The 15,811-nt window shown below is 38.7% G+C and overlaps 1 protein-coding gene across 9 annotated transcripts in view; it reads right to left on the bottom strand.

Annotated features, from left to right (window-relative positions):
* The window catches only part of WDFY3 (WD repeat and FYVE domain containing 3), a 284,218-nt gene that overhangs the window by 31,436 nt on the left and 236,971 nt on the right, over positions 1–15,811 (bottom strand). For all 9 annotated transcript variants that reach the window (XM_080682022.1, XM_080682020.1, XM_080682021.1 and 6 more), the window contains 9 exons: positions 13,853–14,016; positions 11,245–11,393; positions 10,034–10,154; positions 9,377–9,462; positions 7,789–7,869; positions 4,994–5,048; positions 4,350–4,469; positions 2,641–2,758; positions 1,333–1,439 (listed from right to left, as the gene is read on the bottom strand). In XM_080682022.1, coding sequence (XP_080538148.1) covers positions 1,333–1,439; positions 2,641–2,758; positions 4,350–4,469; positions 4,994–5,048; positions 7,789–7,869; positions 9,377–9,462; positions 10,034–10,154; positions 11,245–11,393; positions 13,853–14,016 — 1,001 coding nt within the window. The remainder of the gene's footprint in view (positions 1–1,332; positions 1,440–2,640; positions 2,759–4,349; positions 4,470–4,993; positions 5,049–7,788; positions 7,870–9,376; positions 9,463–10,033; positions 10,155–11,244; positions 11,394–13,852; positions 14,017–15,811) is intronic.

Below are 15,811 nucleotides of genomic sequence, written 5' to 3'. Positions count from 1 at the left end.
CGAGGCTGGATCCGCTGCCGGAGGGGGCGGATCCAGCCTCCCCGCTCCACTGCTGCTGCAGTGTCTGGGCCTGTCAGCCCCGCCGGGGGTTTGTGGGGACCAAGCAGCGAGGCTGGATCCGCCCCCAGACACGGCAGACAGAGCCCGGACAGCAGGGCTTGGGGGCTTCCTTAGCATGGCGGTGGCGGGGAAGCCCCAGGACCAGCAGACAGAGCCCGGACAGCAGGGCTTGGGGGCTTCCTTAGCGTGGCGGTGGCGGGGAAGCCCCAGGACCAGCAGACAGAGCCAGGACAGCAGGGCTTGGGGGCTTCCTTAGCAAGGTGGCGGCGGGAACACCCCCAGGCCCCCACACAGAGCCAGGACAACAGGGCATGGGGGCTTCCTTAGTGTGTCGGTGATGGCGAAGCCCCCAGGCCTGGCAGACAGAGCACACTGCAGGGCATTGGGGCTTCCTTCGCATGGCGCATGGTTGTGGCAGGCAGAGAGCGGACAGCAGGGCATGGGGGCTTCATCTCCATGGCTGCAGAGAAATCCCCAGGCCCCGCAGAGAGCAGAGAACCACGGGGAGTGGGCCTAAGCCATCAGTAGGACATCCCCTGAGAGCTCCTGGATTGTAGAGGGTGCAGGTTGGGCTGAGGGACCCCTGTGCACGAATTTCATGCACCGGGCCTCTAGTAGTATATAAGCTCCACAGGGCAGGGCTTTTGCCTTTATTCATTAAAGTACTCCAAGCACCAGAATACTGTCTGAATGAATGAAAGAAAATATGGAGAAAAGCAGCTATAATTAAGAAAACAGCAAATGAGATAGACTAATTACTTTTTTTTTAATGTTTGTTGAATTCAACCAGTTAAGGCTGAATTCCATATGCCTGGCCAGAAAGCATATGCTACTTGCTTATTTGACTAAAGGACCTTGGCACTTGTTTATTATAAACAAATTCTAGTTTATTCATCAATTTTGATATAGCAAATTTCACTTTATGTTTTGATTATGGGTCCTCTTGAAAGGCAAGATAACAGTATTTTTTTTTTTAAAATATATTTTATTGATTTCTTACAGAGAGGAAAGGGAGAGGATAGATAGTTAGAAACATCGATGAGAGAGAAACATCAATCAGCTGCCTCCTGCACACCTCCCACTGGGGATGTGCCTGCAACCCAGGTACATGCCCTTGACCGGAATCGAACCTGAGACCCTTCAGTCCGCAGGCCGACGCTCTATCCACTGAGCCAAACCGGTCAGGGCAACAGTATTTTTTTTTAAAAGCAACAATTTTCAATAGAAAGAAGGCTTGTGTAGAATGTGACAATTATGAATTTAGAGTTTTACCTGCAGCCGTAAGAATATCTGTGTGAAAGGCTCCATCCTCACTAGGTATGAAGCCACAATCATGGCAGATGAATAGTGGGTCCCATAGTGATAGGCTGGAGTTTCTCCTGCTCAAAAAATTACAGCAAAATTGAAAACAAAAGAATAAACATAAAAAATAAAATTGGTATAAATAGGCTTAAAAATGCTGATGACACTAAGTACAGCTAGTGACACGAAATACAACTGTGACACTAAATACAGCTAGTGCTGGCGTTTGTAGCATGAAAACTTTGTGGTGACACTGCTTCCCTCACTTTCATATTGGGCAGTAATGAAACGTAAGTATAATCTGATGCCTTTCCCTTCAAACTTAGCATATCTAGCAATCCCTGTTTTGAGACTAATTGTAATAGATAACTCTGAAGAGCAAAACATCTCCACTAAAGCAGGATATTTATTGACTTGCAGATACTTTTTATTAGGTTCTTTCTGGCTCTGCACCACCGTATTTCCCTAAATTGTTTATGATTATTATGCAATTTTTACTACTCTTATTGGCGGGGGGGGGGGGGGGGGGGGGGGCGGGGAGAAGAGTCCAGCCCTGGCTGGTTTTCTCAGTGGTTAGAGTGTCAGCCCATGCACCGAAGGGTCATGGGTTCAATTCCTGGTCAAGGACATGTACCTGGGCTGCAGGTTCGATCCCTGGCCATGGTCGGGGCCGTGTGGGAGGCAGCCAACCAATGTGTCTCTCTCACATCAACGTTTCTCTATCTCCCTCCCTTTCACTCTTTCTAAAAATCAATGGAAAAACAAGAGTCCACGTAGGGAATACTGTTAGGCTTAGTTTTTTCCCCCCCTTTTTGTTTTGCTTATTTTGGGGGAACACATAATAAACATTAAACATAATAATAAATGATAAGTAAACTGAAGTGTTTCAGAAGATAGTCAATTTTTGTTTTTAAATGCAAAAGGGTTCTAAAAATTGAGTCAATAAATGAAAGAGTAATTCCTGGCCTACATATGAGTCAAAGTAAAGGTTCATTATGGTGGGAAATTTCTGCCCTGTGCCAAACAGACATACCTTACTTAGCTTTCTGCCAGTACCTGACAGGCTACCTAAAAGAATCCCTTCTAAGCATGGCCATCAGTTGGCATGCAAAACCAGATTTTCTACTCTGATAGTTGTATAGATGTGTGCATATGTAACTTAGAGAGAGATAATGACATATAAGCAATTGGGGGAAAGATGCAAGGAGGTCAGACCACTAAATTAATGGCTTACTTTTGAAATTAGGTAAAAGTTTAATGACAAGAAAAGTTACTTACCATTAGGGTCTTCCCAGTCTTTGTATCGCTTCTTATATTGAGCTAATCGTTCATCTGTCTGTGCTCCCATTGGCTTTGCCAGGTTTCTAAATGTCTTGGGATTAGTAAGATCGACCTCCTAAAATACAAAATAAACCTAGTTCCACATTACCATACACCCTCTATGCCCACCGATGCAGATATGGTGGCTACAGCTGACAATGGTGATTTGTAAAAACGTGCTAATATCTTTTGGGTCCCATGGCAGAACTGGACTCCAAAACAATGCCATGCAGCTGCTGGTCATTCACACTTTATAGAGGTCACATGGCAGTTTGTTAAGTGGTTTTGTTTGAAGACAACTGCTTTGGAAATTAAGTGTTGACAGAGGGAGGGCACTCAGGACCCATATCTGGAGATGAAGAGGAGGAGGGACAATCCTTTCCAGTCCTGGGAAGGACACAGCAGGAGACTGTGGATACAAAAGCTTCAATTCATCTTTACCTCCGTCACCCACATACCTAGAGGATCAAATTCCCTCTCTGTTCTCTTCCCCACCTCCCCTGTTTCACGCTGACCTTACTTCAGAGCATTTCCTTCATAGAGGTGATTGGGAAGTGACATAAAGTAGAACACTCAGGAATTCATTCGCCTCTAAAAGGCATCAGACTAGGCCAAGTGACTGTCATTGAGACGGAATCTTTCAGTCTGCCACAGATTATTTTAAAGCTCATCTCTAGTTGACCTAACTCATCTATTTGAAAGGAAACCTGAATTTACCTCCTGAAGGTTTTAAAAGTAGAAATTTGAAATATGCACCTGTTGTATATTTAAATTGTATTCTTTTAATAGGGCATTATAACCAACCACTTTTGCCAACTTGTACTTTAGAAGTCTTGGGCAGGAGAAATTGATACACATTTATAAATACAAGTCAAATTAGTACATTTGTCCCCTCAAAATCTATATGCAAAATACCTCATTAATTTTTTTGTTAATTCAACAAACATTAAAGTGTATGCTAAGTACCAGGCATTATTGTAGAGGTTGGGAATTGAGAGACACATAAAATAGTCTTTGTGCTCAAGGACCTCACAATCAAGTAGGGTCAAACACAAATTATGATTATCACATGACACAGCTTCAGGACAGTGATACTCGCATGTGTCCTGCAGGGTGGAATGGAGCTAGCCAGGTGAATGTGTAATGGGAGAGAAGGTGTGCATGAGGTGTGCACTGGGAGAACTCTACACTAGGAGTGTAGCACGTGCAGAGCAACTGAAAGATGTCAAGGAGATGGACGCCCAAATAGCAACCCTGGGAGCACACCAAGGACAGATTCCTAGGAGCTACTTTGTAAAGGGCACAGTACTGAGGCTTTTAAATTCTCTCCAAATTGTGGTAATGATTCACTGAGTCTTTTTAAACAGAGGGATGACTCAAGCAGATTTGTGTTTCTGACACTGGCCGCAGTGCAGAGAGCAGAGAGACATCCACCAGTGGATACAAATTAATTACCACTTAAGGAAACCAAATAGAGGTTATGAATTAATACCCAAGAAGTTGGTCAATTATCCACATTCTGTACAAGTCCAATCTAAAGCTCTTCTCATCTTCTTGGAATAAGTGCCTGCTGAGAACTTTAAACTATAAAACATCTAAGCCATTGCAGTATCTCTTAATTACTTTTGAAAATGTGTTCCACTTACACAAAATGACTCGAGATTTACCTCTGAGTCGTAATCTGCAAGGATCCAAGGAAACACAGGATATTGCATGAGGTCATTGTATGATCTGCCGGCCAAAGTGTTCAAGTGCATCAAATACTGGAAGTTGCTGATTTCACCTCTCTTGGGAAAGAGAGATAAGGGTTCATTTTAGAGTCATCGATTACATCCACTATACTCACTTTTTAAAATGTTATATGCAAAATGAGGTAAAGAACAATTTCTTTCTTATAGATTTCAGAACATGAAAACTTTTTCTAAAAAGAAAAATAAGACATTTTTTCTATGGTACATATTTTACGGGTTATTAAAGTGCCTTTTTAACTGTATGACTTGCACCATCTACACTAATAAAAGAGTAAGATGCAAATTGACCATACCCTCATGACGCCCACCAGCCAATCAGGAGTATGCAATTAACCCAACAAAGATGGCAGGTTAATTTGCATACACAGGCGCCAAGCGCCCTGCTTCAGCTGCTCAGGGCCTCTGGGCAGCATGGGAAGGTGGAAAGGCGGCTCCGGCCAGAGCGAAGGCAGTGCCGGCAGCCAGGGTAAGGAAGGCCCATTCTTGCATGAATCTTCATGCATTGGGCCTCTAGTTTAACTATAAATTACAAAGGAAGCTTCCATTTTCATTAAACTTACCTCCCATCTCTGAGTGACAGACTTCTCTCCAACCAAAGTACTAAGCAATCCAGACCTGAAATCAATAAATAATTACATTGTAGACAGAAGAATTTTAAATGACTAATTTAGAGTTGACAATTTTAAGTCACCTGGTCCAGGAATTTTTCAGACTATGGAGGACCTATTAGTGGGTCGTAAAATCAATTTCATCTTCTTAAATATGAAATAACATGGAACTGAATGTAAGAACACAGAACACTGGGAGGCATCACATATAGTAATGAAAGTATTTTCAGTGAATTTTCTCTTAGCTACCTCAGTCTGCGTGTTGTGGGATACAATGTAGAATATATTTTTTGCTGTGGGTTATGGCAAAAGAGTTTTAAAAACAATTATCTAGTACAACCTTCTGCCTTTTCCAATAATCACTATATAAATAATATACAATATTTTGTACATAGTAGGTACATAACATATTTTCTAAAAGAGATGTTGAAAGTGAATGAGAATATAAATTACTTTGACAGGAAAGTCATTGCTGTTCAGGTTATTTAAAATTGTGGATATTTTTTGATAGCAGCCTTTTCTAGAATGCTATGAAATCCTTATTTTTAAAAAATATTTTTATTGATTTCAGAGAGGAAGGGAAAGGGAGAGAGAAGACAGAAACATCAATGATGAGAGAGAATCACTGATTGCCCCCCACTGGGATTGAGCCTGGGGGCAACCCGGCATGTGCTTTGACCAGGAATCGAACTGTGACCTCCTGGTTCATAGGTTGATGTTCAACCACGGAGCCACACAGGCTGGGCTAAAATCCTTCTTTAGGTTTACCAACTTTATAATATTGATAGTTATATTTTGAAGATTGCAAAGTGGCCGTTAAACCAGTAAGCAAACACTTAACTATATATTTTAATGTCTGAAAGGAAATTAATAGATTCAGCTCAATGGCATAAATACCACTTTCCACTTATAAATTCTTCTTCCCATTAGGAAAACTGAATGTATAGGATGCTCTCCCTGGAAAAAAGAGCTATGATCACCCCTCAACCTTATAAGAAAGGGAACAATTGGAAAGAAGATTAAAGTTGGAAATGAATGTCTGCTTCTTGCCTTTGAGCTTTTAGAAGTTCTTCAAGAACTGCCAATTCAGCACAAAAAGTAGCAAGAACAATGAAAATAGCAAGTTGAAGATGATCAGGGCAGATGAAAGTACTAGCAATTTGATTATAAGTAGAAAAAGGCTGGATGTGCCCTAGGGGAGCCTTTCACAACAACATACATGATTAGGAGCAAAACATGCTTCTGAGGCTAATAAAAGCATGTAGTTAGCATTTGTATTTGCTAAATCTCGGCTAAAGAAAAATAAAAGCGGGGGGGGGGGCAATGGTAAGATATGTACACATATAATACCTTAATAAAAATTTGGAAAAAAAAAAAAGAAAAAGAAAAAGAAAAGCAACAACCTAAAGAGAAATACGTGAATTTAATATATTTAGATATACACAGACTGGACTCAAATTTTATTTACAAATTACATAATCTCCAGTAGTTTTAAGTCAATTTTTTTCAGGTTGTAATAATTAATTTGTAGCCCAGCTTCTCTTCCAATGGATTATAAAGGACCACAGTTCTGAGTGACTGTGAATGGAGCTGGGTGTGTGGATTCTTAAAGTATCTACATCATCCAGAAGGACTTTCTAAGAGTAAAAGCAGCTGAAAAGAGCACAAGGAAGCACTGGATAGGTGTGAACATATAAAAACAGTTTTATTTTAAATGTGAAAAAACAAAATCAAGAGGAAACCTGGGCAATTTGTGAAAAATATGACAAGCATAGGAGTAATATACATTATTATTGAAAAACCCCATACAAATTAATAAGAACTCAAGAGAAGAGAGAGGTTAACTGTTTAAACTACTGTGGTGGTCATTTCACAATATATATAAATATCAAATCATTATATTGTATACCTGAAACTAATATGTTATATGTCAATTATATCTCAATTTAAAGAAAAAAATCAAACCATCACCAACAACAACCTCAGAAAAAAAATGGGCAAAAGTTATAGATAATCCCCAAATGATGATTTTAAGTGGCTAACAAACATTTACCGAGCTCTAGCACTAATAATAAAAGACATGCTCATTTAAAATCTGAAAAAAATTACTTTATAAAATTGGTAAAAAATTTAAAAAATATAAAGAGTTGAGAAGCATCTTATGGAGACAACTAAACTTATCCACAAATGATGGAATACAAACGTGCATATTTTTTATGGAAATTAAGTTGGTTTTGTGTATCAAAAGCCTTCAAATTCATTTCCTTTATTTTACTGAGAGGACTTTACCCTAAAAAAATAATCAGGAATCACACTTGCATTATTATTTGAAGGGAACATGATAAAAATGAAATATCCACAAATAAAAGAATGTTTTATACATATGTTGAATAGGTAGCAAATAAAAGTAATGTTTCTAAAGAATTTCTTTAAAGCAGGGGAAACCATTACATATAACACTGAATGGAAGAAGCAAAATAGAAATATGTACAGTATGAACTTAATTATGCATATAGGAATATATGCATGCTTAAAAGACTCCAAGAAAATTGATCAAAATGGGAGCACTGATTTGACCTGAGTGGTCATGCACACATTTTCTTTTTTTCCTTCTAGTTTTCAGTAATCAAACAATTTTGTGCAACACCAGGAAGAGAAAACACTCATCTGAAATATTAAATAATGCTGTCCAGATACAAACATCGTAATTTCACTATTAAATTATAATGCAAGAAGCAAACACCTACCCCTGCTCCACACTTGTGTTTGGTCTTTGCCCAGACACAGACTCGGAACTGTCAGTTAGAGATGGAACTACAGCCAAAAACCTGGAAAATTTAAAAATAGTATAAAATTGAAAGTGAATTCTCAGTCAGGGTCTAATGAGAGCTTGAGAAAAGACAGATGATTCATTTACATCTTGTTTCATTTACCCCTCCATTTCCCAATAAATGGCAGGCAGCGGGAACACATAATAGAACACTCTGTTAGGATAAGGTGGTTGCTTCCGCAGCCAAATAATAAAAGCCCACAGCAAAATCAATCATTTGGCCTTTTACATATGCTGCCATGTTGCAGGAAGCAAAGGCCTTGCAGCACGGATTCACAGGAATTGAGTCAACTTAATGAAGTCCTAGAGAGTGATTAACAGCTAAGTATGCACATGACAGCAAGTAATCCTGACAGCTAAAATGTTAGAACAGACACATCACTACATAAATGAAGACCCACACAAGGTAAGGAACTTTATGTGATAATCTTAAAATTTTTTCAGAGTTGCTTATAATGTCAACATACATTTTTTAAAGGCAAAGAGAATTATGTAGAAATTCTTGGAATGAATGTAGACCTTGAATGTGGCACAGACACAGAAATGTCTCACAGAAAGAAAAACTCATCTCCTTGTAATGGTTTCCAGTTATGAAGAGCAAATAATTTCCTAGTGCTGAAAACAATAGCACCCTTAGAGATTAACAAGGTAGATAACCGAAATTTCAGTCACTTTAATTAGCTCTTCCCATACATGAAGGGGGTTCTGATTTACTAATCAATACTCACAACCACTGCACCTGAAGACCTGCCCTCATTCCCAGGTGCTCACTGCTAACTAACATTACTGTACTGCAGCGATTAGCAATGCTGCTTGGCATTCGTTGTTCCTCATGGAATGACTTGAAATAGAAAACTTCCCTTCCTAGAGGCGCTGCAGGATCTATACCACCCTTCAAAGAGTAAAAGAAGGTCTCTCCTATCTATGATCAGTGCATAAAGCCTTATTATTCATACATCCAACAGAAATATCTACAAATACCATGGATATGTACTGTGAGGTTTGTAAAGTAAATTTGAAATACATTTTTATCCAAAATAAAATAGGGTTATATTAGAGTAAGTGCTTTATTTGTACTACTTTTCCAATGGCGAAGATATCCAACATCCCTTCCAAGGCCAGAGAAAGTCTCATATGAGAGTAATTTCTAAGGAAACTTGGTCTCTCTGTTCAATATGAAGAAAGCCTATTTGGAACCTGAAGTATTATTTTTGAAGCTACATTTCACCATCCTTTTACATTTAGAGATGCAGGACTTAGTGATGAAAGTAGCTTTGGATGATCACTGTATGTTGCCAGAAGAAAAAATGGCATTTCAAAATAAAATAGCATCCTTATAAAAGCTAGTTAGAAAGAATCATGTCTAAAGAGGTTGGCAAAAAGTGAAACAAATATTTTCTTCAAAGAAATGAATTCATTGATCTAAATTCTAGATTTTTAAAAACTAGCTAAATTGGTAGTTTCCCTTCCATCTCTTCCCATGAAGTATTCCTAATAAGCAATACCTTTGATAGACTTTATTTCTAATTCCTTTCTGAAAAGCAAGGAGGTAATTCCGTCCATCTCCAGAGAAAACTTCCACAGCAATAGGCTGAAATGATCAGAGAAAAAATGACATAAAGAAAAGCACAAATAAGGTTATATATTAACTTTTCCACTATCAATATCTACGAATTTGAAAAAGTGAACCCATTGAAGAACACTGAGTCATAAATTCCCAGCAGATTCAATTACAAAGTAAACAGAGCCAATTTGTTTCAAATGTGTTCTCAACTTTAAAAAAAAAAAATCATAATAGAATGGTAAAATAATAAAAAGTTAAAATTTTGTAAAATTATAATGAAGATGTAATTTTTATAATAAAAGGCAATTATAATGCTGATTTGGATAGCTATAGATAAGGATGGATGACCAAGATATCACTTAAGTTTTAGGTGGTATTTTTATTTTTTAAAGAGATGCATTATACATAGTTATGCACCGTGTGATGTCAGTTTGTCTGTCACATACTAGTAACCAAATTTAAGGAATAATCTATGAAATACTCTAAGGGATAATGCAGATCCTGCAGAGGGTTTTCATGGCATGCATCAGTTTTAAAATAATATATGCTCTGAATAAAGGAACATGACAAAACACTGGGTATTACTAAGTCAGCCCACCTGCAGAAGATACCTCCTTTTATGTACCTCCCTGATATCTTCATACGCAAAAATGCTGCACGTTCTCTTGAGCTGACTGGGGCCTTGCCTGGCTCCTCTAGGAATGATTGGCTCATGCATACTATAGGCAGCCAAGGGAAAGGAGATAAATAAAAACACAGTGAGAGATAAATTCACAGTTCAACAAAAACTGTTATTCTCAATATATGAATAGAAGGAGAATTTCACTTAAAAATATATTTAAGAGACTAATTTGTCAGCTACTCAGCACACAAGCAACCTCCTTTAATGAAGTTAATTTTAAAATCCCATTATTGCTATCAGGGCCAACTTATCCATCAGACACAGTGCCTAGATCTAAATACTTTCAGGGGCCAAGAAAATGTTTTAATTTCTTTTAAAACCAGAAGAACAAAATTAAACTTTTAGGCAGAAGTAAATGTTTTAATATATAATATGGATATATTCATCTTTAAACCAAGAGTCATAAAATATAAATTTTAATGTTTTTATATGGAGAAAGGGGCCCATGAAAGTCATAATGTGGCCCTAATTGTTGCTGAAAGTGACTATATGAAACATCTCATAGGAATGAATTGCAGAGATCATGTCTACATTCAACAGTGTTAGGTCTTCAAAATGGCAAAGGAAGAGAAAAACGTGTTGAATTTCTAAGCCTTTAGCTTTTCATCTTCCTTCTAGCTTGTTCTGCCTTCTGGGTTTTCTGTTACCCACTATCACTTCCATCACAGAACTGGCAGAAGAAAGGCAGACAGGTAAGACTCAGCTCACTGAGGCCTGAGCCTCTGTCACACTGCTGCCAGGGCACCCAGGGCATGGATGCTCTTCCTGCTAGAGGGTTGGCAGTGGCCTGCGTTTTCCCTATAACTATGCTTGTACTAAAATTTTTTAAAAAGAACAATTTGCAAATTCAGAATAAGTTTATAAACATATAGATTATAATATAAGAAATTTGGTGTCTAATATTATGAATTCATAGTCAAGATTTTAGTTTTCATTTTGAAATATAGCGCCATTTTGGTCTTTATTACTTTTAAATAACTATTACCCTTGTGGATATTTAACATGGATGCACACAAACTGAGAGGTAACATTATTTGAAACACAATTTCTGGATTAAAAAACACGATGTGAATAATATTGTTTTCTAAAGATAGCTGTACTGTATGTCTCTTTATTCATCTACTTACTTTGGAGGTAAAGTTTCAATGTCTCTTATTTCCCTGGTTGCTGTCATTGTAAATCCATCAATCACATAAAAATGCTCTTTACCAAAGAGAAGCAGCCCCTCACTTGTATCCAGGCCCTGGACTCGAGCACAACGGTACATGTGTTGGATCTATAAAGAAAAACCATAAACATTCATTAACATAGATTAAAAATTTTTTTTTATATAACTGAAACAAAATGTTTTAAAACATGGATTTAATGGGAGAACAGGATTTTACCGGGGTCCCTCTGTGAAGGCATCCCCTGAGCCAAGCATAGTAAATGAGTGTAAGCATATTAAAGAGAATCTGCTAAGACAGTAGTCTGATTTGTAGTTGACCTCAGTAAAAAGAAACAACCATTTAGTCATATCCATCCACCCCCCATGCATCATCCATTTCTCTCAATATTCACGAATACTCACTATGTGCCAGGCACGCACTTATGTACCAAGTTCCACAGGTGAGGAACAAGTTCAATAATGAGGGATACAGACAGAAAACTTGGCAGGAAAGGGAACTGAGGCATACATGTAAACAGATTAGGACTGAGCCCTGTGTGAGCCAAGGTGATACAAAGTGAAAAAGGTCTGGGGAGCCTAACAATCCTGAGGGAATTCCTGGTTTTGTTACTTATTGTAGATCTAGCCACGTTTCCTAATTTCTCTGGGCCTCTGTGTCTTCATTTGTAAATTTCAAATGCACACTGGCTTGTTGTCAGAGCAAGATAATTTACATAATCATGTTTGCAATTGTTGGCTGTTTTCTCTTCCACACAGCTCACTTTTCCTTTTTCCATAACAACTCCTGGAACTAGAACTGGGAATTGGTCCCTATCTGCTCCCACCTGGGTCCTGCCTGCCTGGCCGACTGTTATGCCATTGTAAAAAGCCCAAATTGGCATAAGTTATATTTTCCTCATTGAAGGAAGGAATCACTGAATCTCTCAATGTAAGTATTGTTTTCTTTCCATTGAGCAGGATCTGTTCTTATTAAAAATTCTTTCTTGTTTAAACTCAGTTCAACATGAGTCAAGGAAAAAGATCAACAACTAAACCAGAGACAAACAAATGTCAAATAAATGTCAGTTTGAATATACTTCCTGTACTACTGAATCTTAAAACAGCAAAAACTGTAGTCATGAGATTAAAAGTTTAACAAGTGACAGCATTAGAAAGTAATTTTCTAAAATATGTAAATGTAGTCAATTTTCAAAGCCACATTTGAACTACTTCAATAATAAAATGGTAGAATGTTATAGGAAAAATACTGATGCACTTTTAAAGTACCTTTAGAATAGTGTAACATACATACAGAAAAATGTTTTTCATAAATGCACAGCTTGGATTTTCAAATGCTAAATATGCTGCAACTGCAACCTAATGAAGAAATATAACATTCCCAAGACTTCAGAGCCTCTCTTGTGTTTCCTTCCGACTTAATGAACTTTTGCAGTTAAATGGTTTTTAAAAATATTCTCATTCCACATTAATAAGGCCATACATTTGGACACAATTTTAAAAATTATATACTAATTTCTGGTTACTACTTCAGAGTGGGCCAGATTTCAAGGGTTATTCCAAGATCTAATATAATAGACAAAAGACCATCCTTTAAACAGTTGATGTTCACTAATCCTTCCTCCCTTCCTCCCTCCCTTCTCTCCTCCCTCCCTTTATTTACTCAACCAAACACTCCTTCAACTCAAAGGTTTTAGGGTGTCTGCTAAGTGAGTGGAGCTGTACAGCAATAGGGTGGGAATAAGAAGCACTGTGGCCTATCAGGAGCTCCCTGGCTAGGGGGAGAGACAGGCATAGGAACAAATAATCAGGACCTGATAAAATAGAGTAATAGATACAAGGCATTATAAAAGCATAAAAGAGGGTATCTAACCAAGCCCGAGTTGGCAAGACAATAAAAAAACACTTCCTACCTTTAAGTGTTAAAGACATCCAAATAAATTAGACTGTATCAATGGGAGTTACAAAGAGAGGTTATGCAAATGATGGAGAGAGGGGCATTTTGGCAGGGAAGAGAATGAGTTAAGTGTAGAATGAAGAATAACATCATGGATGTAGTAAACTGCAAGGCACACAATGCTGCAGGGGGCTCAGGCTATAAGGAGCTTGTAAGAGGAGCTTGGAGAGACGGGCAAGGTGCAGGAGACTGAAATAGAAAGGCAAAGTAATGTTCTATGAGTGAGAAGGCTGGGGAGATGGCACAGATTGGCTGAAGCTTCTTGAAGGTATCACTAGAGTTATGGAGTTGAAAAAGCACGAGGTCAGAATGGGTTGTGTACATGGGTTTGGAATAGAGAATTATAGCAAGAACAGCAGTCCAATAAAGGGAATAGAGGAAGATGGTGAATTAGGTGTCAATTGTTAATACTGTGTCTGATGAAACCTCATGCTGTTTTATGTAATCATAAAAATCCTGGAGAGAAGTAAAGTACTGAACCCAAAAGGTGGTTTAATACTGTGTTTCATCAGAGAGGCTGAAATATTTATCTTCTGCCACCCTATCAACCAGTCTTGTAAACTGGAAACAAGTTACTTACACATACAATCCTTACTTTTTAGAAGCACAGTACCTTTTCTCCGTCCTCTAGGAGGCGAAGTAGGGTGGCGTTGTCTGTTTTCTCCTCCTCTTCTATAGAGCCACCCTCAGCAATCTGGTCTTGTAACTGCTCCTGGTTCTCCTCATCGCCTCCATCAGGTGCAGATCGGGAGCGTTTTAGAGGAGGCTTGACCAGACCTACAGGATAATAACCAAGAGGGCCATGTGACCTTGCAGGGCCATTTGGGAAGCAGTTTAGTCTCATGCAGCCCCTCCAATACATTTCCAATTTGAGGTAACTCAGGAAGATATGGGAGGCAACACAGTTCAGTGGTTAACAACATAGACTCTGGAGTTAAATGGCTGTGTGACCTTGGAGAATTATTTGCCCTCTCTGAATCTCAGTTTTCTTACCTATAAAACAGGAATAGGAATACTGCCTCTCTTAGAGAATTGTTGGAGGACAACATGAGGTAACTCATGGAATAAAAGCACTGAGCATTATGGTTATAAATAGTAAATTCTAAATAAGTAACAGATAATGATAGAGAGTTTAGCATCATTAATGGTAAGAATGGTGTTGCTTATGGACAAGTGTCATTGAGGAGATAACATGAATAAATGATCAATTCCTACTAGAAACAAAAGTAAAGAAAACAATTTATAAACATGATTATAAGAGATCCCACCTACTTAGACTGCCCATGAGGACTATTTTAAGACTTAGGTCATAAGCGGCAGTATGGTCATTCATACATCCTATCATCAGGCCATGAAGAATAAGAACAGAATTCTTTATAATACAGGGACAAATCATTTAATTTGCAGATTAAGGAAACACTTTACTGCCTACATTTGGATAACTTTATTAATAATCACAGGAGATGACATTAAAATCAGTTAATGAGATCCCAAAATATGAGAACCACTCAAAATACACTCTAACTCCTACATTTAATTAAATTAATAGTCTTAGTTGTACCAAAGAAAAGTCATGTTACACCTACCAGTGATAGTTGCTTTAAGAATTTTGGAAAGCATTAAATCAGCCTGTTAGAATATTATGCTTTTAATATGTATTATCAGAGGCTCTGCTTTGCCTTAACAAGAACCTTATTTTCACATATAAAAGAGCATAATAAGTAAGTATGAGAGATCAAGTCCTGCTGGGAACATCCACAAGGGGAAAGCTGCATTATTTTTAATTTGGTGAATCAAAACCTCCAACTCTATGTCTAGAATAACACCTTGCATATTACAGTAGAGGCACTGTATTTGTGGTTTTAGCTCAATTAGAGATTAGGAAAATGAGGTCAAGAGAAGTGAAGTGCCAATGACCCAAACACAAGTTGACTGACTCACTTTGTGAATTATACCATGGGGCTTATACCCAGGTAAATACAGCTTTAGAGTATCTCAATAATTTTGCTGGTGCATTCTCAAGAAAATTAGAAGGTTGTAAACTGTTCAACTACTGAAAGTTTTAAGGATTCTATGAAAATTTTATATCAATTATGAAATGCTTAGTAAGTCAGAATCATTATGAGAAAATAGGTATCCTATATAGTAAAGAGGTAACATGCAAATTGACCATCACACCCTCGCACACAAGATGGCCGCCCCCATGTGGTCACAAGATGGCCACCACAAGATGGCCGGCAGGGGAGGGCAGTTGTGGGTGATCAGGCCTGCAGGGGAGGGCATTTAGGGGTGACCAGGCCGGCCGGGGAGGGCAGTTGGGGGCGACCAGGCCAGCTGGGGAGGGCAGTTAGGGGCAATCAGGCCCACAGGGGAGGGCAGTTGGAGACGATCGGACCGGCAAAGGAGGGCAGAGGGGGCAATTGGGCCGGCAGGGGAGGGCAGTTGGGGGCAATCGGGCCGGCAGGGGAACAGTTAGGTGTCAATCAGGCTGGCAGAGGAGTGGTTAGGGGGTGATCAGGCTGGCAGGCAGAAGCGGTTAGGGGCAATCAGGCAAGCAGGCAGGTGAGCGGTT

The sequence above is a fragment of the Plecotus auritus genome (genome assembly GCF_963455305.1).
Source record: "Plecotus auritus genome assembly, chromosome: 1".
In the NCBI taxonomy this organism is placed as follows: domain Eukaryota; kingdom Metazoa; phylum Chordata; class Mammalia; order Chiroptera; family Vespertilionidae; genus Plecotus; species Plecotus auritus.
The sequence above is the reverse complement of the archived record's forward strand: the minus strand, read 5'-3'. Positions and strand labels throughout refer to the sequence as shown.